This window comes from Cardiocondyla obscurior, linkage group LG05, assembly GCF_019399895.1.
Source record: "Cardiocondyla obscurior isolate alpha-2009 linkage group LG05, Cobs3.1, whole genome shotgun sequence".
NCBI lineage: Eukaryota > Metazoa > Arthropoda > Insecta > Hymenoptera > Formicidae > Cardiocondyla > Cardiocondyla obscurior.
The window spans coordinates 3018316-3039244 of NC_091868.1; the positions used below are offsets into that span (position 1 = coordinate 3018316).

Below are 20929 nucleotides of genomic sequence, written 5' to 3' on the forward strand. Positions count from 1 at the left end.
TGACAAATGAATAACATTCATATAATCATACAAATTATATTTCTGCGTTCCGACTTGAATAGACTTTAGACTGGTTGTAATAAGTCAGCTCAACGGCTTGATTAGTAATTCTCTATAGCGTCTATTAAACATGTACCGCATCAAGATGCACGTTTAAAGACTCCACCCTATCATTATCCTAACAATTCATTGTCATTTCTCATTATTCCTCATTTTTTTTCCCCTCGATAAAATATTTCTATAAAATAAATTATTACGTGAAATATAATTAGAACCGTTCTTAAAAACCATTTGTGTCTCCGTACGTCTATTATACTTATAAAACAATAACAGATAAGTTAATAATGGATAAGTTGTACTCGTATTATTGTCTCATGTTCGGACTTTGATCGAACGTATTCTTTATGTCCACATATAGAACTAGAAAAATTACACACGTATGTAAGTCGATGGAAATTGACGTGCGTTGAGACACGAAGTTAAAAGTATTAAAAATAACCGATACAGTTAATTCTTTCTGCATATTGTATATGGCAGTATGCAATACGTCCAAGGCAATAATAGAGACAAATAGAAAGTATACGCCAACCATAAAGCTTCTTAAACTTTATTCACGTAATCGCACGGTTAATTGCACGTCGTATCTTTCGTTATTTTAATCCAAATATAGGTTATCCAACTTGATCATATGTACTTAAAATAACTCTTGAAAAATAGCAAGTATTGCGCAAGTAACTCTCGAAACAAATTTCTCAATCGTCTTTACGCATCAAGCCCCACTGTAAAGTTTTTTTCTTTCTTTATATCACGTGTCAGTGATAATAAAAGTCATGCTAAAGTTTCAGAACTCTTTCAATAAGTTCTGTGTCTCAAGTTTTCTTTTTTTTTTCTTTTTCTTTTTCTTTCTTTTTCTGCGATGGCGAAAAGTGTTAAGAACGAATGCCGGAAGCGAAAAGGAGAAGAAAGAGATTGCAATGACAGAAAAAAAAAAAAGAAAAATTAATTAAATAATTAATTTTAGATTAACAAAATTTCGGTTAAGTTTTGTTATAGCAAATAGACAAATCACAGCTTACATTGTAATGTAAACGCTGTGTACAATCTGCAGCAGAAGATGCGCCCGCTGTTAATATTGAATTACTTAGTCGTGCAACATCAGTGTGGTTCATCTCACAGCAGGAATCCAATATCTCGGTTGGTGAATGTTCGCACGGACGGTGCGGCCAGTTTTCTTTTCATTTCTTTTCTTTTCTGCGTACGCCACGGACCATCGTCGGTTGTTGCGCCGAGTTTGCGTACGCACGAGCGACTCCGATAACATCAAGGAATTACGCGGCGCGACACAAGTTGCGTTGAAACTATCGCTGATGAATTTTCTTATTCTCTCCATATTACAATATCTCAATTTTATTGGAACTATAATAAATTTTATTGTGCCTTGCGAATACCGTATAAAAAAAGAGAGAGAGAGAGAGAGAGAGAGAAAAAAAACAAAGATGAGAGAAAAAGAAGGACATAAATGTGCAAATTTGGTTCCCGTTGCGTTAATAAATTTTTCCCAGATAATGTAAGACATAATTTGCGTTAACGATTTAATTAATTTCCGGATATGTAAACCGAATGGTTCAAGATGAACAATCGCCAATCTTACACGCGATTCATCTCCCGTGCATACTAATTTCTGCGCAAGATTATACAAGATATATAAATTTAAAAAAAAAAAAAAAAAAAAAAAAAATCACCGATGAAATCTTTATACTGCACATTTAACGTAACCGTCGGCAAAAGTATCCGACAGACAGGAGATAGGGATCAAGATAGATCGGAAGAGAGTAGGTGGGGACGGAAAGACAGGAGGAACGAGATAAGTTGGTGACCTTGGTCGAGAGAATGGATACTGGAAGTAATTTTATGGGAAGAAAAAACTATTAGGGATATTACAATGGATAGTATCTCACAGCTGATTTACCTCATCAATATTAGGATATAATTCCGTAATAATGAGAATGGGGTAAGCATACTAGAAAACAGGAATAATAAAACAATACATTATATGCATTGAATGTATCGCACCTCGCGCAGTTACGTGACGCGGTTATCATCAATCTGGAAAAAAAAAAAAAACAAACACAATTCCGACTTGAGGAATAAACGTTATACCTACACAACGTATTAATAATTACGGGCTACGCTAGCGACAGCCATAAGTCGGCCAGATAAATTAATATACGTTAATAACCTTAATCTGTCTGCGATATCTCCAGCTCGGGTGAATTCTGATTAAATAATTACGTTCGAGCAATTAAAGGTGACATTTTTACGTAACGCGAACTTCACGAGTGCCCCTAGCAATCAAATCTCTTTAAGAAAAGGATGAGTGTTTCAGAAATATGTATTAGAAAGCGCGTCTTCCGAAACAGTTACATTTCCTCGGCATCCCTCAGCATTGACGGTACCATTGATGGTAGGCTACAGCTGAATCTTCTGACGCGGTAAATGGTATAGTTCCTTTCTTTTTACTCATTATTTCCAATCTTTTACATTCAAACAATTTTCAGCACGCACGTAAGATGTGTACCCATCAGGGATCTTCTTTTTTTCCTTTTTCTTTTCTTTTTCTTTCTTTTACGCTTAAAAGAAACGCGAAGACCGTTGCAAAGTGCTCCTTTGTTTCGTGAGGAAACGATTGAAAAGATTGCTCGCGTGCATCGGATATTTTACCCCGGCCGAATGCGCCATAATAGCAGGTGTGATCTTCTGCTTGAAGGTAAAAGTTGGAACGACTGAGTACAGTTCCCAAATTTCGTAACTCTCGCTCGGTGCGAAATCGAAAGCAAATCGTTACCACGAGCCCCGATTCCTACGTCGATTTAGCGCGATACAATACATTACGCATCGTTTACTTACGAGACTATCGCCGAGCGCATAAACGCTGACGTTACGAGCGCTATTCAATTAAAACGGCTGTTATCCAGGAAAACGTTTCGTTCTCTGTATTTAAAACGTTAATCCTGATATCAAGCGGTAACCGAGCAAACCTGTCTCTTCTTTCCCGTTACAGAGTGACCTTTTTCGCTCGCCACATCCTATAATTATGCGGGCGTTTCGCGAAAAAGTTTCAAGCGCATGTTAAGACGTTAACGGTAGCAGTGAAACGTACAATCGCGACGCGATGAGAAATCGGGGCTTAATATCATAGAAATAATTTCAATGAGAATATAATAACATCTCTTAAACGCTCTCTACGTCGCCTTAAGACCGGAATAATTGCGGTATCGATCGTGAAACGGGAAAATCACGGAACAGCCGCGGGTACGGGAGTAATACGCGTAAGGCAGAAACATCGTAAAAAGAGTTAAGCGACGAAACATTAGAATGGTTTCCTATTATTACTGTAATTACTTAACGTAAGCAGTCAGAAAAGTATCAGCATTACGTCGGTTTTGTACGCGGTCCGCTTTTAGAGAGTTGCGGAACAAGCCGAGAGATATCGCTTGTAAAATAAAAAGTAATGTAACATGCTATCGTTTTCTCTTTTTTTTTCTTTTTCTACCTATCAAACGGTTCATCCTAATAATCGCTAAGTAAACTCCGCGAGTTCCTGTCTTTTTATAAAATATAGATTCTGACACGCGGTATAATTCCTAGGAATTGAGTCCTTCGATAAGCACATTTATAGAACCCACTTTCTATTTAAACGAGTCCAAGTAAAATCGAATAATACAGAACGTGCAAGAAATGAAAAGAATTAAATATATTAAAAAAATGTGCACTTACCTCATTCCAACGAGATAATCGTTTCGCTTAATTAATTACATTCATTTCTAATCGGAGAAGAGAAGTCCAAGGGGTTAAGCGTGCTGGATGTCACCGTGGTTATATATAGCAGTATTGTTTTATTAATATACCATATAACATAACACTTAATAGACAAGTAATACGCTCCATATTTCGCTATCTCATTTTCCTCCGTACAAAGCTGCCCTTATTATTTTTACTCATCCTCCATCTTCGTCTCACGGTCGTTGTCATTACCGCACTCGTTTCCAACGCACAATATCTTTCTCTACAAATCGTTGGATAAGTAACTACAACAGCCAAATTTATTAGAACAAGTAAATAGGTCATATAAGTTGAATATCCGTTTCCCACTCCTTCCCCCTTTACACCGGATACTGTCACTGGTCACGAGCCGTTAAACGAAAACAATCCGTAGTCTTTTTTCTTTTTTTCCTTTTTCTTTTTCCTTCTTTACATTTTTCGTATTCTAGCAATGTCCGGCTTGACTCGTTATGAGTCGCGAAAATCAAGACGCGCTAATAAAATGATCGATCGATTGCAACCGAGCTCGTGATATTAGCGGTCTCACGCATTAACCGATATTTCATGTGAAGATATAAAGTATATAAATATATATATATATATATATATTTATTATATATATATATATATATTTAGTTCTTTTTTTTATGTAGGTCGAGAAGTTATAGTAATTCTTAACCATCATATTCTACTTCGAAGTTGAAGAATAACTTTGCAGTTGCGCATACACAATTTATTTTGGATAAACGATTCAATAAAGTATCTCAATATAATACGTAGTTATCGATTACTAGAAAACGGTGTCTATTACAATTTTATATCAATAAAAGAAAATCTTATCAATGTAAAGTAACACTTATGTAAAGTAACGCTTAGAAGAGTCTTCGGGGCGTCGAGGAATGAGAGCTTCCGCATTATGCAGAACTTCATTTCCACGAACGAGCTCACAACCGAGAGAATTTACGACCCTTCTCGTGCTAGAAAATACTCTATAGAATATACACGTCAAATATCGAACACACTATTTCTCATCAACCGTCTCTGTGCGAAACGAGCGACTCTTAGGAGAAAGAAAGAACAGCAATCAATAACTACTTCGTTTTAGAGAGCTGGTTCACGGAAAATTATTCATGAATAAGTCCCTCAATAAGTACTTAAAATTAAAAACAAAAAAAAACAGAAATCACAATTAAAGAGAGATATATGAAGACCGATTTCATCGCCGTCGTTCCTACCAATAATCTGATTACCTCGTCGCTTAGGCTCGAACGTGTGCGCCTTTACTTATGCGGCGCGATGTTTCTATCTAAAGTGAAAGGACATGTGCCTGTACCAAATACACTTACAAAATAGATTATATTACGATATTACATTAAAAGTTATTGCTTAAAAAAATATGACGACAATATGTATAGTTCGCAAGGCCGAGCGAATCTGCCACGTGCGTCCTTGGCGCAGCATCTCACGTCGAAATCGTCGAATCTCTAAAATCGTGTACCTTAAAAAAGTGCATTAATGGCCGGAGGAATATAAGGACCATATCAATCAGACGCGTGAATATTACGTTCCAAGTACAAGGCGTGCGTCACATCGCCGCAAAATGTAGCAGTGAGAAATTAATTTCGCATTAACAAAAGCTAAAGCTGAATTAATCTAAAATTTTTTTCAATGTTTAACAAATAACAACAAAATTAATTAAATAAAATTCATTATAATTTAATTGGCGGCACAACGAGCTAATTGTAACTGCTTGTAAAAAAAAAGAATTCACATTATTGAAAAAGAAAAAAAGAAAAGACAAGTTTTCGACAACAGAGACCACTGAGAAATTACAGGTGAATCTTCCAATTTTTTTTTTCTTTTTTTTGCTTCTTCCCTTTTTCTGTTTCCCGGAAGATTCAGAGAATTCAATTCGTGTGCAATACTTAGCGAAATATGCGTGCGAACACGCACACACTTAGCTGCGGTGACACGTATGCGCGCGGCCGACAACAGATACATATTTCACACGCAAAGGTAAACGGATGTGAGTATAATGCACGTCGTTTACGACGACTATTATACGTTAACGTTACGCGATCCTAAATTTCACGTAAGCGCACGTTCGACGAGTTTGACGTAACCTTTTTCAATAGTGAAATCTGCACGAAAGAATACGATAATCCCGCTAAGCGCAAGCAAATCGCTTCGCGTTATACAAATTCGACTGCTCGTCCCAAATTTTTTTTCTCCATTAAATGCTTCGAGATGATAAAGCGATTGCGCTCCGGAACTGCGTTTCTTTACGTACAGCGAAGCCGAAGCGAGCTGCCTTAAGTTAAATTGCGGGTTACGGTAATAAACACCAGGATGCCGAAAATTATAGGATATTGGCCGCCACTCGATACTGTTGCCATATATGTCGTCTTCGGATGGACATCTGACGCGAGTCTCACACGTAACAAAAGGATCGCATTGAAAGTGCGTGCATTTTGTGTAATGTCGTGCGATGGTTAATTAAAATTAAATCGTCCGGAGCCGCCATGTTGACGACCGTGAGAATTTTTCTTCGCGATACAGTTATTTAAAAGCAGCGCTCCTTTTAATATACTACACGCAAGTATGCTGAAACATGGGAAGGACATCTAGCACCGGTGCACAACGCGAGAATAAAATAATCGCGGTATCCTGTGTTATACGGCGTGCCCGTTTGCGTAATTGCTGAATTAATTCTAGTGAAATTTTCTAATCTACTGGGCAACCTAAATAAAAAAAACGGAAGCATATACAGCGTACAAATCGGGAACTTAATTGTGCAATTCAGGCGAAAAATATCGAGCCGCCAAGTACGGTCCTAAATCTGCGATAGCCCAATTAATATGCAAATTAAATTCTTAGTTACAAATTAAGTGAAATGATGATGAATCGGACGCGGCGCAGTGCACACGCTTATTATTGAAACAAGTCATTAAGCGTTGTATGGTAATATTCGGTCGAACTATGCATGAAATTGTAGCTCGAAACGTGTTTCGCACGAAGCTAGAGGTATGGAAGAAGGCGATCGAGAAAAAAAAGCAAGATGAAGAGAATGAGACTGCATATCGAAGGGACAGTGTTTTTTGGTGCTCTTATTTGTAAATTAATTTGCCGCGAGCTGGAGCGACCAGTTTTTGAGCGGCTATTTTATTGTACCGCATCGCACGACTGACACATCCGCCGATTTTGCGATTATGCGAGCAGATGCGCTCGCCTTTGCACGAAAAGTTTAATTATCGAGGAATAGCAGCTGATAATTTGTGAATAAAAAAAAAATTTCTTTTTTTCTTAATTATTATTTTTTTTTTCCTTTTTTTTTCTTTTTCTTTTAATATCAACCAAATTAATTTACGATGCTCCAAGATTGATGATTCTCAACATTCTCATCGTCATGATTAAAGATTTCATTTTTGTTAATTGCTGCAATAGTGATATTTGATTTACAATATTACACGTAAAGGATGTTATGTAATTCTGTTCATTGAGCATTGGACAAATACGATTTCCACAGATATAGTTCAGGAAGGTATTTCCTTACTCCGCAACTTAATAAAACTTTGCGCAGACATTTAAAAAAATTCATTAAACAATTTCAAGAATTGCGTAAACGATGAGTAATTAATATCTGTATGCCTTACTACATTATGCTCGATCATGCGCTGCATGATTCGCACCTTTCGGCGACAATAAACATATATTAATGGAGAAAATAGCGTTTGCAATAGTTAATATGCATGTGAATAAAGCAGAAAGCGTCAAATCATTATATTTCGTCGATTAATTCGGCCAACGCCTCGCTTACGGGAGTGGTCATCGCCGCCGTCCCGTGTTTGATTTTTTTACATGTGAAATTGGCCACACAGGTCGTTGGAACCAGCGGATAAAGGCATTGCTCACGATTGAACAGATTCCTCAGCGATCCTTAACTTGACGCTTGTCGCGTTTACGGTCGTCGTTCCCTAACGGCAGTTCGCCGCCGCTTTGCATCTTTGCCATCGCGTTCTTGAACCGAATTGAAAATGGACGGACATGTGAGAAGGACGCAGAATTCATAAAAAGTCGAGAAAAATCAAAAGCGACACGGCGCAACGATTCTCCGTTTCTTAAGATCTCGCACGATCGTGTCAGCTCGCGAAAGTTGCTCCGCCGTACGCGATTTTCTGGTTCCAGCCGTTTTATTTCCATTCGAAACAAAAATTCCCGTGCGTACACTTCGGCGTCCATCTCCAAGAAAACCGTGGGCGATTCGCTTGAAAATGGAAGCTGCGTTCTTGCGGGCAGAAAGTCGCGAAGGAATCGATCGCCGTGATATTTCGCGGAGAAGCAACAATTTGATTGAAAACTTTTCGTCTCGTCGAGAATTGGGAAATAAAAGGGACGAGAAACGTAGGAACATTTAGCCCGCGGGATCGGCACGGAGGGATTTCTCACAACTTTCTTGCACGGAAATCCCCTAATTTTTTTACTGGTTATAATTTACTTAGTCCACTGGGTATATAGCAGCGTTGACCGCATACTTTGCGAAGCGATGCCTGAAATAAGTTGGTGATGATCGATGGTCAGGTCCAATGCTCCCGACAACCGTTTTATCACTTCGGAGGTGTCGCGATTTTCTTTGGATTCGACATGTTTCTTTCGTCGATTAACTTCACTGATTATCGGCAAACGATCTGAAAGCAGAATAAAAAAGAATAATGAAGTAAAAAATTAATAGTTATATCGACGACCAATGACACGTCAATTAATTTCGAGCTCTCGTAAAAAAAAATTATTTTACATTTTTATTCCATCTCATCTCATTGCGTCTTTTAGCTTTAAGCTACTAACAATTAAATAAAATAGAAAAAAAAAATGTAACGCATTATTATTCATTTTTCTTTACCTTTCTATGTAATTAATCTTGCTAATTTAGATCGCAATTATAAGTCACAATAATTTTCTAATTTGATTTTTAACAATATAATTTAAGCGCAATGTACTTATTGCATCCAAATAAACTGCAACAATTATTACTGCGACAACTAACCAGATATTGAGACCGCGTTCGCGGTATGAGAATGATTATGGTAACACAAACAAATTGATTCCATCTTATGCATCTTATGCAATAGGATTTACGCAACGCGGCACGTATAATTCTACGACGCACAGTTTCCCGAGATCCAAAGAACGCGGAATAATCCGTGTGTAATTTGCTTGAAAATGTAATGAAAATGTAATAACCGCGATATCATCGCACTGACACGCGCTGTGTCTACTTAAGCCACGTGTTTCGTATTAAAAATGTCATTTTCAAAATGGTAATATAACTTCTGCTGAACTGTAATCACTTCAAATGTTTTCTAATTATCGTTCACATGTCTGCAATAAAAAAAAGAGAAAAAAAAAGGAAAAAAAAAAGAAAAAGAGATGTATAATTGTTATTTGTCACAGTTGCAATTAAAGTGCCAACTGTAATGAAAAGATAAAAAGTGTGTAGACGTATCTATGCCATTTGGAATTCGCAATAATACCAGGTAACTTACGTTGTTTTACAGTTGCTGACGTTTATCGATGTAAATGTACGTTCGCCAAGTGACCTAACATGTGATATAACGACCGAGCGTTACATTGCTGTATTTTAGAGCGCAACGCGTTTATTGACATCCACGAAATACTTATTCGCGATACCAGCAGCCTCGTTTCTTATTTCACCTCTTTTTCTTTTTCTCAATTTTTAATTTAAAAACTAGTAGTAGTATTTTCCTCTTCAATAAAAATTATTCCTGATTAAACTAACCATTTTACTTCATTTGTCAAGTAACAAGTTTTTTTTTTCTCTTTTTTTTTTTTTTCCACTACCGCATTGAATTTATTTTGCGTTACACCACTAGAATTTTTTTTCTGCGTTCTTGTGACGTAAGGATTGTCCACATATCGAATATTCATAATGCAAAAACGGTAATAGCTATTATATCAAGATTATCGTGAATTTATTATCATTTGAATCTTTATTCCAATGATCGCGGGAGTATTCGGAGCTCAGTTCAATCGTTCGATACAAACGACTTCGCTAATATTAACGCGATAAAAATTGCCGAACGCCGGAAACCGACGGCTGAGAAACAGGGCCCGGGGAGAATTTAACGACCGCCGTGTCGGCTTATCCGGCGGATATTAAATCTGGTAGCGGGACATTTCTCATTCGAGAAATTTTCTCGAGAGGCGACTCGATGACAGGAAACTTATGCGATGTTCTAAGAACACGTCGGGGTTCGCGAAAGCGAGGTAGAACGAGGCGAGAGGTACATGTCCTCCGCCGTAAAACAAAATCCACTGCGGATGAATGGCGTAAGATAAAAGAATGGATGAGAACGAGAAGAGAGCCGAAGAAGCGGTAAGGACGCGGAGAAGGAGGAGTATTATATTATGTTCGCTAAAGCAATGTTACTAACTCGAGAACTGGCGAACTAGCCGACAGTAAAATCCAGTTTATGTCTCCCTCGTAAAGCCAGTCAAATGAAACCGGGACTTAGTTTTCATATGTGCACCACCGGCAGACTCGATTCCCTTGCCAGCCATGCCAGCAGGTTGTAACAGACTTTTTCGAAAGTCTAGACGTATCGGTGTACTCGAACGTATCTACATTTCCATCGAATCGATCTTGCTGGGCGCTACTTCGATCGCGAGGTTTTCGCCGAGCAAGTTGTTTTTGTTTTAACTTTCGAAATCGCCGCCGAGATTGTTATAAAATCAGCATATCTCAAGGAAAATAACCGGGGACAAAATCGTGAAAGTTAGAAGATTAATAATCCGTATCGGTTAAATTTTGAAGACCTATGACATTTCGATTAAAACTCTCATTTTATGTGTTACCGACACGCGAAGCTATAACTTGTAAAGAAAAAGCCAGACAAAATAGATACTAAAAATGACAAAGAAAAACATCGTCCGGCACTAAAACCTGGCTGCCTCGTAAAACACGTCGCATACGTTCCGAAAGAGTAGTGGCAATGAAGACCCAGTTCACATCTCAGAGGATCGACTTTGAAAGGATCTTTCATTAAACGCTTCGAATCTCTTCTCAGAATCGTTTTAATCGGTTCCTTTGTTTGCCGATGTTGCAACCGTGTCTAAAAGATTCCTTAATAAGATTTAGTCATAATCAGACCTGGAGGAGAGAAAAGAAAAGAAAAGAAAAAAAAAAAGAAAAGAAAAAGAAAAGAAAAAAAGTATATGCAGGAAGAAATGAATGTACGTAAAGACTTCGGGTAAAAGTGATATTTACAGTTATTATTGCGGAATCACGACCGGTTTCGAGAAACTTGCAAATCTTTAAACCGCCGATTCAAGTATCAAGTAACAGAGGTGCGAACGACAATAAGGAAGGAAAATTATTTCAAAGGTACTCACGACGGACGCGCAAAGGGAACGCGATAAGAGAAACCGAAGTCATTGATACGTGCGCGATGGTTATAGTCCTATCAATGTTACACCTATTTAACTGGTTGACGACGCTCGGAATATTATTTCCACTCGTAAAGCGATCCCCGTAACGATCGACAGTTACTTTGGTGCCGTTTCAGGGGCAAGACCGGGCGCTACGCTCGTTTCTGGTCGTGTTGCGATCTTCCCGTCTTGCTTTAACGCTCGTGGACTTGCACCGCGAAGGCACCGTCTCGTTTTCACGATGCTTTAACCGTCCACGTTTGCCTGCTTTTTTTCTTTTTCCTGTTTCTTTTTTTTTTTTTTTTTTACGAGCGACTGGTTCGTCAAAGTGCCAACCACTTTGTTAAGTACACGTATCTGTAACGGTGCGTTGCGACGAGCGACGCAGGGATTCTACTCGCGTTGAGTGGATACGAGCTTTCGAGAAACGTTCGACGACCGATTACGAACGGCACGGCAGCCAATAGTCGCCTTGGAACAACGTAGGTTTATCGCGTTGTACGTACAATCTATATGCCCGTCGTATTTGCATTTTCTTTATACAGTTCTTCAGTCAATAAGTAACGACTGCCACGCATTATAAATGACACTTTGCACTCATTTCAATTTACCACCGAGCTTACCGACTTATTATATATTCCTTCCCAGAAAAAAATTATTATTCGTTTTATTATGCATCGTTGTTATGTCTCGGCGAGAAATTATTGGTAGGCTCATCACGCGGAAATTGTACGACTCTAGTGCGTTATAAAATTCTCCACGTAATTTATTAATTAAGTATTTTTCTGTATTTAGTTGGAAAAACAGGAAATAAAAAAATATGCAATTTTATCGTACCACTAATAATAGTATTAATCGTTAAAAAATAATAATTAAAAATTAATAATTAAAAATTAGTAATATTCATACAAAAGAGAAGAGGAAAAAAAAAAAATAAGCGATGACTCACGAAGGCATCGATACGTACGTACATTCTTTTCAAAAGACTCTTTTCCTCTTGATTGACCATGAAGTACCTCGTAAAAATATGATTTATAACTATACCGCCTCGTAATATCCTTAACTGCGTAATCTACTTATGTTTCGCATATCCTCGTTGTTTCTACCTCGCGATATCCTAGCTCCCGGCTAATTTGATGATCCTCAGTAGAAACTAATTAGAAACTTATCGAGCCCGGGCGATTTGTGCGTGGAACTTACGACAATGATAAAAACTTCCGACAGTCTATAAAACCGGAATGGAAAGGAAACTCAAGAGACGACTGTTCCGCCTGTAAAAGTGTATAAGTCTCTGGCGGTTTAAATATTTTCGCCAGGAATACTTCTAGCGGAAGTGAGAATTTCAATTCTCGCGAATGGAAATCAGTTTGCGGGCGTATATTCGAAAGGAAAAGTTCGATGATAAAGAGTCTCTTCCGGTGGACGGTCTAGGCAGATTCTAAGACGAGCGGTGATTGTGCTCGAGAAGTCGTAAACGTGGTCTACGGAGAAGACATCCAGGCACATAACTAAAATGGAAACGGTCGCGGCGGGTTGCGGACAAGGTGGGTGGAGGTTTATCGTCTGCTAGTAAGTGCTTCGCGGATTCTCACACCTCCACCCGCGCGCTACCACCCTTGACGAGGGTTTAGGTGGATAGAACGAAGAGAGAGACAGACCGTAAAATCAGTGAAAGCTTGAAATAATACCTACGTTAACTCGTCCCACTTCCAGACGAATAAATGATTGCTTATATCTTTTAACGAAAGAACTCACCGCTAACACTTTGCCAAACAGTCCGCCTAAATTGTACAAATCACGTTCAAGTTCTTGGCATCCTACGCGTGACGGTGTGCTAATTTGTTAATTTACACCGTTACGTTATAATCCAATGTATGAGAATCGAATCACATCTCGGCCGTTCAAAGTAAATATTTTCGTGCCTACTGAGAAGATTCGATAATTATTCGATAATTCTTTAAGTCCGCGAGAGAGAGACGCGTTAGCGAACACGCGGACCGTCCGTGGCGCGAGGAATTTGTTTATCAATCGCAATCGCATATCGGTAGGAGGCGCGGTCGCCTTCATTAACGAGACGCGTATCCCGGGCGGACCGCGGTGGCTTCGCTCGCCAGAGTTAGGTGGGCAAGTACGTCGTATTTTATAGAAGCCCGACTGTATTTTCGCGCGTATGACTTTAACTGTCGATGCGGACTTCGCTTGTATTTCTTCTCAAGTTTTACTGGCGCTAGGTCGACCGCTCCGAGCCGTAAACGTCAGTCTCCGCTAAAGCCCCGCATGCCGGATTGCCAGGGTTCCTTCCTCAATCTTCCCGCTTAACCGTCGCCTTCGTCTTCTTTTCATTTTCTCCGATCTCTCCTTTCGTCTTGCCTTTGCCTTCGAGCACCCGAGGTCTTCGGCGAGCACCATGTGAACTTGTCTGATGATTTCTTAGCCGTTGGCGTCAACGCTGAAAAACATCACTCTTGACAAGTACACCGGCGAGAAAGCTTACGAGAGGGAGCCTACGAGAGAAGGCAACGCCAGGCTCTCTTTGCACACTTGAAGAAAAAATTAAGTTCCAAATTATGTCAGCTACATTTCGCATTCTATCTCTCGGCCCGACACGCTAAATTCGGTGTACCAGTTCTGTCAGGAATAATTTGCCTGCAAAACTGTATATTGAAAATTAAAAAAAAAGAGAAAGAAAAATGTATTCGTCTCTCTCCTGTTCGTAAAAAGAAATTTCGCGGTAAAACCGAATCATTAAGGCCGCAGCCGGTTATAATTGTGCGGAGATTAACTTCGAATTTTGTTCACGCGCGCATTCGGCCGACGTCGTTCTTGAAATACGCGAAAACTGTACTCACGAAGGCGCTAGACGAGGAGGGCTTAGTCGACCGGAAGATGTTGGCACCCGTATCGTCTCGAGGCTTCATTAAAGATGCAATATAGCAGACTTTTTGTCGGGCAAGCGAAGGGAATGGAGCGTACGCGCGCGCACAGTCGGCCGCTTTTAAAAAAGTTACGGCGAGGTTTATGGAGGTTTAATTGTAGCCCGCGACTGTGGTTAGAAAGTAGTAAAACCCCTTTTGCCAGCGATGCCGGGTCTGTTACACTATTTAGCCTCCCCAGTTCTCGGTTGCGTACGAGAAGAACGGTGAAAAAGACAAGCGGCGTTCGCGGCGGCTCACGCACTTTGGCGCTGTTAATTATTGCTTTGTCTTGGGAATTGCGGCTACGTTCTCAGAGAATAAGGCCGCCAGTTGTCCCCACCAAGGTCAAAGATATGCGCCTCGTAACGATTTCGCTAATTCTAACGTTAATTAATCGATAGCGATGATGGCGATGTCAATATATGGGCGCACGATTAACGAGAGCGCGCTCATAACGACCGGCATGTACTGTGCGGCAGGTGTGATATCGAAGTCGCGATATATGTATAAAATAGATTGCGGATAGCAAAAGTAAAGGTACGGCGCGCGAGTTACGTGAAGATGTAACGCTCGTCGGCGGAAGGAATATATATTATTATACGTTCCAAATTTAAAAGGATATAGTCGGTTTAACATGCCGTGCAAGTGATTATTATAATTGTTATAAATGATAATTAGCTTATTAAGGATCACATATCCTTAAACCGGGCAGCCGCGAATAGCGTAATATACGCTCTAAAATTATGACTCCCAGTGGATGCTTACGTCCGCGGCGACATGCCTTGCGGACCATGACATGGCGGTCGTTTCCTCTTAACGTGTCTCCAGCAGATTTTCTGCCCTCGCAATCATAAAAGGCCCGCTCGCGCAGATTTAAATAAGCGATAAACATACGCATTTCATAAAAGTTTATCGTGTAAAAATTAATACCGCAATTTTATCGCGATTAACACCGGGCGTAAATTTTCCCCCGCGGTTTCCTCGGCTGAATCGTTTTAACAGGGGAAACGAGGAAAGTTGACAAGTTCAATAATATTAAATTATGTATACTACTTAAAATACATATTTCCTTATTTATTTCGCAAAAAAAAAAAGAAAGAAAAAAAAAACAAAAAACAAGATCTATACGCAAGGGTTACGCGAGATATCACAATAAATAATGAGAGCAACATGACTGTGCGAGAATCATTACTCGCCATATAATAAATAAGATTCGAGTTCAGCCGACCGTAAAAATAACACTGCGGCTGGAATAGCGATTAACGAATTGCCAAAAATAGATACGGATTCGGATCATTGACATTCCGCGAGACGGAAGATACGTATGTCACATAAACTCGAGCAACTTACTGTGCCCAGAGCAAAATAAGCGAAAGACTCGGGTGCGCCAGCACACTTGTGACTCTGCGGGGTAATGTAGAAGAGATTCTAAGGAGAACAAGAAGGCAACGACGATGATGACGAAGTAGAAGGAGAAGTACCGTAGGGGCAAAAGAAAAGAAAGAAAAAAAAAAATAGCGAGTTGTAAAGCGACCCGCGTTTACGGCCGTCGTTAAGGCCACTCTGAGCGACCTGTCTGATTACATTGATGCTGCTTACTGCAAAGCGCGACTAATCCGTCCGACGATTCGCCGAACGTTCACTACCGCTAATAGAAGCGATCACGAATCCTCGCTTTCTCGCACATGCGACATTAAATCGGCGACGGATCGATTTTTTGCGCCGACAAGCCGAGAAAGAAGTATTAACGTATGTAATTGCTCTAATGAGTCTACCGCACGCAACGGTCGCGGAGAATATTTCGCCGAATCGATTCACGATACAGTATATAAAAATAAAAGCCATCAAAAGAAATTATACAGTGCATCACGCGCGTATGATAGTTACGTTGCTTCGGATATCCGAGAAATGATATCGAAGGGTGACATCGTATCTATCGGACTGTTATTTCTGTTGTAAAGAACTCTAACAAACCATGAAAAAAAAAAAGAAAAAAAGAAAAAAAATGAACATAGCGATTATGACTGACAAGAATAGTATCCAAGACATGTTTTCACAATGCGATCTCTCTTGCCGCGGCCGTTTATGGGTTACATTGATGGAAGCGAAACTTGTAAACATGTTTTTTAAGCGTATAAATGTGCGCGCGTGTACATGAATTTACGTACATAATACATAAGTGCAAACAAAGATTTAACCACGCGGTTGCCCCGTGGATTCCATCGTACACGACCGGTCGGTCTAGGGAATGAGCGCCTCGACGGGACGATCCACTCTCATTTTCAACAGCCCTAATCACGGGCTGCAAGCAATCAGTATTCAAGATAGCCGACAATCCTCGCCGACGTTTTAATTACCGTTTCCATTTTCATATCGCGAACATAGCCGTACGTTAGCGCTTAGAGAACCGCGCTTTTTTCTTTTTTTTTTTGTGCAGAAATTCTTGCGGATATTTAATATGAAACTTTAAGTTTAATAATATTTTTGCCGTGAATTTAATTTAACAGATATCCAAACAAAACTATAAAATAACACGATTGTGTAAGCTAATAATAATAATTAAAAAAAAAAAAACATGTACAAAAACACATGTGCATTCGTTAATTTGTATCGTGTCTTAATTTGCAAGCCGCACGAAATGCGAAAGCCCTTGAAATGTATCAATAATTAATCAAGATTTGCTATAATCTGCTTGCGACACCAGCAAATATATGAGAATAAATTAAATATAAATACCGTAGGTTGGCTTATTTTTTTTTTTTTTTTAAGGCTACGTGCGTAATTCCCGATAACAGAGTGGCGTCGCGTTTGAGTCCCGCTTTTTCACATATGGCAAAACCGTTTTCTCCAAATCGCCCAATGAGAGCGATAACTGAATATCATCGTGAATAAGAATGGGACGGAGAAAACAGGTCAGCTCTCGTAAATTCGATTCTTTATAGTGTTTTGCCACAGTTAAAACCGAGAGGATAAAACGTATCTTTGAGTTCCTACGCACTTTAAGTATCTTGTGGCGGCTGCTTTGATCAAGTTAGTAGCAGCAAAATCAGTATTGATACAAGGTTCTTTGTAAAAAAAAAAAAAATTTACAACACAAAGTCTATATCTCGCTATTTTCTCGACAAAATAACGTTATTCAAATACTTTGACATTTTTTTTATCATTTTTTTGCAGTCGATTATCATTAATCCTGATCAGAATTTCTGTCGAAATCAATGGTTTTAATCTCTGATAATGTTATGCAACAATTATCTAAGCGTGACGACGAAAAAAAAAAACATGATCGTTATCGATAACTGTAGATGTTAAGAATTGGAAATTTAAAAAGAAAAAATTCCAATAAAAAATAAAAATAAAAAAAAGAATAAGAAAAAGCAATGAAAGAACACGAGCCGGTAGACCATAGAGAGTTAGAAGGACGAACAACCGTTTGCCGATCTAAACGCCGCGGTTCGCTTGGCTCTTGGAAGAAAGAGAATTTTATAGCTTAGAATCTGTTTTATGTGCGCTGTGGATTTGCGATTACGACCCGGATTCTCGACAATCCAAACAAAGGAAGAGCGCCGGAATTAATGGAGATCACGATTTACGTTCTAAACCAAAAATTAAACCTTTCCTGTGCCTTACAACATTTCATCTGTTGTTCTCTTTTTTTATCACAATTAAATATCAAAAGGTAGCAGTGTATCTTTCTACGTGTCAAAATATTCCATATGCAATTAAACATAGCTTATCGTAATTTTATAATAAATATTTTTTCATATTTCAAAGAAAAAATACCGAAATAAACTTACCAGTAGTATGAAGATTCGGCAGAAGATTCGGTAGAATGATTAGTAGAAGGTTCAGTAGAAGAGTCAATGCCGGGATCGATAAAAGGTTCAGCAGAAGAATCAGTACCGGGATCAATAAAAGGTTCGGGAGAAAAATTAGCACCAGGATCGATGAAAGGTCCAGCAGACGGTTCACTAGAAGATTTAGTAGGAGGTTTAACTAAGTCAGGTAACTGAAAAGGTTCGGTAGGACGATCAGCACCAGGTTTAAGTAAATCGGGTATTGGAAACGTTGCTAAGGTATTAAGGGGAACAGATAAATTTTGGAATGGCGATGATGGTACTCCGATAGATTGTCGCTCTTCTGAAGTTCTCACAACCATCGATGATGAATTATAATAGTACGTCATCATAAATAAGTGTATATCTTCTTCATGAATGACTGAAAGAACCAAAAAAAAAAAAAAAAGAATAATAATTTCATTCATTAGTATTACCACATTAGTACTAGCAATTTTATACACTGTAATAATAAAGTTTAATTAAAATTAAAGCAAATGGTGCGTCCTAAATGCGCGATAGTCATTTCGCAATGTAACAATTATATTTCTACAATTAGAAATTAAAATACTTGAGAATAACATTTCCCTTTTCTTTTTTTCTCAATATATTTAACAGCTGATATTCTGAAAATATAATATAAATTAAAATACAGTATAATACACTTGAAGTATTATAAATTAAATTATACTTCGATAAAATTGTGATCAAATTTATTTCCTTCAAAATGATCGATTTGTTGAGACATTATTTTCCACGCATGTATGAATCTCCCCAATTATCGAGGAGGCAAAAAGATTTATCGCATAGACGTGACTCGCTTGACAATTATCTTTTATGCTTTTACTGTTTAATTAGTGGAATATAATTTTAATTGTTATTACTCCCACTGGAGATAATGAATACCATTCACTGTTGAGTAAACTCTTCCTTTTCTCTCGAGCTTCTTTTAAAGGCACAGAGTTAGGCGCATCATGAGCGACCTAAATTAGTTGGCCTTTGATTACTGGAATACGCCTCTGGCGTATATCAGCTAAAGGATTGGATCAATTTATAGCCATCAATACCATATCACGTGCAACATTTTATTTTCGAATCTCTCGCTTCGTGTGTTTACGCGAATTCGAAAGATAATTCATATTTTTTGATACTGCTATTAATACTAACAGTACTGTCTCGAGAATAACACAACATGTTTAATATTTAATAATCGCGTCGAAAATATAAAAAAAGAAAAAAAAGTCAAAACTTGAAAGTGAAGGATCAAAATTTATCATTCGAGAAGATAAATAGCTAATCTAGAGTACGGCCTATTTTAACCTTCAATTTTCATTTCATAAATTTGAACTTACAATTAGACGTAAATTGCACGTCGAGTTATTTAATTGCGGCTGGCTTTTTGGCGCGCATGCTAATTACGAGAGCACTTCGAAATTATTCTGGCGAGTTAAGCGAAAGATTGTAAAATTTATTATACGATAGTTTCTATTCGCGAAGCGATAGCGCTCTCACTTAAAGCCAATAATTGCCGGTTCAACATGTTGCGAGCGACATTACTTGATTGTAGGATATACACTCCGCCGATTCTTGATGCGGATCAATTTATAACGCATTAATCATATGTCGTAATTTCAGGGGCTACATCTGCATACTTATTTTAGCTTGCCTTCCTCTCCAAGAAAGATACTTTTGATACTAAAATACATGAATTTTACGATCGCACGCGCAATTTCGTCCACCATTACTGTTCTTACGGCAAATAATCGCAGTTAAAGTTTACATCATCGTAAATTTACGTAACTACTTTGCAAAATTGCATAACTTTATCCATATGAATTAATACAAGTCTAAAATTTTTCTTTTCTTCAATTCTAATTTAGATCGGTGATTGTAAACGGCACGTTTTCAGCAACAGTTTTCGATAGCCGCAACGACTCAATGTTTTACACCGAATGCACGTCTAAAACATTATCGGCCACTCTAATATTTATGCCGGTCACCCCGGACGAGTGGTGCGGTTATCAACAAACCACGACCTGCGCCAGTGCAGAGAACGTATCCCCAAGATTTATCGCGGGTCTCCGTTCTCGACGTACCTTCACTCCCATCAAGAAGGACGGCATCAAACGTAAAAGAGAAACTTTCTTGCAAACATGTCCAGCATGAAGTTATCAACAGCGCGCAACACGCTCGCAAGAATGATAACTCGATACTGGACGATATAAAAGGTACATTTATCGCAGACATAATAAAAAAATATTGACTATTAAATCTTCCAATTAGCAGAAAAAAATTATCTTAAATTACTAAAAATTAAATTCATTTTTATTTCCGTTCCTTTTACTTTTGCACCGCGAAAAAATTAACGCTCTTGCTTTTGCCGTGCAAGCTGCATTTATTTAAACGCCAAATAACAAGTATTCTTTTTTTTTTTGCAGCAAAAAGAGCTTAGAGATTGTTTAATAAGATAGTTAAAAATAGAATTTCACTCTTTACGCGCTTAAGTGGGATGTTACGTAAAAGTGCATTGATAATAAATTTAATAAGAAAGATATTTCACGGAAGCAATCGTCCAATATTATCAATTAAAGTTATTAACACGGTCTTTAATATTACACTAGAGTTGTGACCGGCGAGCATGCGTGCGAGTTGGCGACCTTTCGGACACAACGCTACTCGATATAGGAATGATTTATTTTAGATGCAATCTGGAAGATGAATCCAAGCAACATAGAGTACTCGTGAGCCAGCCGTAAAAATATTCCTTGGCTCGTAAATTACATTCAACAGCATAACTTCGCGTACATGCTCGTTTCACCGATCCTTTCGCCACGAAAAGTGTCCGCAATCACGCGCTTTTTTAACCATACCATTTTCGCTTGTAAAACACGAATACGTATAGCGAAATAACCGAAT

General features: G+C 38.5%; 1 protein-coding gene across 3 annotated transcripts in view; it reads right to left on the reverse strand.

Moving 5' to 3' along the window:
• Positions 1 to 3876: 3876 nt before the first annotated feature.
• Dsx (transcription factor doublesex) overlaps positions 3877 to 20929 on the reverse strand; it is a 46618-nt gene continuing 29565 nt past the window's right edge. For 2 of the 3 annotated variants that reach the window (XM_070656702.1, XM_070656700.1), the window contains exon 6: positions 17084 to 18395. In XM_070656702.1, the coding sequence (XP_070512803.1) occupies positions 17971 to 18395 (425 nt within the window). In that variant the 3' untranslated portion in view covers positions 17084 to 17970. Of the gene's footprint in view, positions 8508 to 17083; positions 18396 to 20929 lie in introns of those variants that run through there. The other variant, XM_070656701.1, reaches the window with a different exon arrangement.